The sequence below is a fragment of the Macadamia integrifolia genome, chromosome 2, assembly GCF_013358625.1.
Source record: "Macadamia integrifolia cultivar HAES 741 chromosome 2, SCU_Mint_v3, whole genome shotgun sequence".
NCBI classification, from domain to species: Eukaryota; Viridiplantae; Streptophyta; class Magnoliopsida; order Proteales; family Proteaceae; genus Macadamia; species Macadamia integrifolia.
Genome location: NC_056558.1, coordinates 962645 through 964144, shown reverse-complemented (window position 1 = coordinate 964144; position 1500 = coordinate 962645). Strand labels below are relative to the sequence as shown.

General features: G+C 37.9%; 1 protein-coding gene across 1 annotated transcript in view; it reads right to left on the bottom strand.

The window, feature by feature from the left end:
- Window positions 1–974, bottom strand: part of LOC122057558 (glycerophosphodiester phosphodiesterase GDPD4-like) — a gene marked incomplete in the record, with an annotated part of 7522 nt that extends 6548 nt beyond the window's left edge. Inside the window, 1 exon segment of the mRNA XM_042619701.1 lies at window positions 555–974. Within this exon segment, the coding sequence (XP_042475635.1) occupies window positions 555–722 (168 nt within the window).
- Between the last annotated feature and the right edge of the window lie 526 nt (window positions 975–1500).

Here is a 1500-nt window from a genome sequence, read left to right as displayed (position 1 = left end):
GGGGGGGGGTGATAATCTCGTATATTATAGTCTCCAACTTGTGTAGAGTTTTGGAATCTTATGTACAAGCATGTCATTCATTTCCACGTAACACTAACATGTCAATGGAATCCAATTGGGACTCGCAGATGGTCTTAGTTAATTATGGAATTTAGACACCTTTAATACGTGGCCGTGGGAACTGGCCTTCTACCCCATCTTACTTACTCCGAAGCAAGCATCCTAGCAAACAATATGGGCAATTTTTTTTCTACTTAAGGTTCAAATCCGGGAAGAACAATAAGGGGAAACAAAAACACAGATTCATAACTTGCTCAGGGAAAACCATCCGGCAAACTATCAATGAAATAATTTAAAGAAAATTTGATATAAAATACATAGTTGAGATAAAGACAGATAATTGACAGAGTACATCAAACCAAAGTGTAATTAAGCAAAAGAGCACGAACTATAAAAGATCTAACGAAGATAATCCGAAAAATTCAACGATCCAGATAATTACGATGAATGACTAAGTAGCGATAGATAGAGAGAGAATTGAAGAGAATGTAAACCTGCTGGAATCGCCTGAGTCTGAAGTGGAAGAAAATAGGAGGAATTACAGCCAAGAATGCTAGGATCAGAAACAAGCGGAAGAATCTGCGGTTAGAAGATCTGGAGAACAGATTCCACCAGGAACCATGCCGTTGTGATTGTCTCCTATCTTGTCTCGGCTTCGCCATTTTCAGAAGAGAGAGGGGGAGAGAGAGTTCGCAGTCTCGTTAAAGATCATCAGCAGAAGAAAGCACCTGGAGATGCGGAAGCCGAAGTCCAAGTCCGAGCAAGAGCTAAGCATCATCAATGAACTCTCTCACGTTTATGGCACTTCTTGACTAATTCCGTTCATAGGGTTATAATAATCGGTCCCTTCTGGTTCCAGTTTCGAATCAGATCGATTCGGAACCAACAGGAATCGGTATAAAAAAACCTTAGAATCGGCCATTTGATCTGAAAATCTACCGATTCAGAATAATCTTTATGAGAATATTCTGAGTCAAAAAGGACGAAAGGGTGAAAATCAGGATCAAACCCGGCTCGATTCCGAGACGAGTCAGCTGATTTCTGATGCAATTCATAGATTTTTTCTTGTTTTTTTTGATAGATTTTTCTTGTCGATGCTTTGTTTTGCCGCAACTTTATTTTCGGCCGAAATTTTAAAGTGAACCTCAGGATATACTTGTCCTAGAATTTGGGCCAATTCAAACTGTTTCATGATAATATCTTGGGCAGCCTGAAAATAATTTTCTTTTCTTCTAATTTTTAAAAATCATTTATGAACTGCAACCTTAATCGTGATTTATTTTTTTAAGTTGATTTAATGATGCTTAACAATTAATAAATACCCTCTTCCAAGGCAGAGGGGAGAGAGAGAAGAAAAGATGAAAGAGGGTCTATATGACAATGTTTTTATTCTAAACTAGTATTTATGAGTTAGCTACCATGATAGTTGGGATATCAATC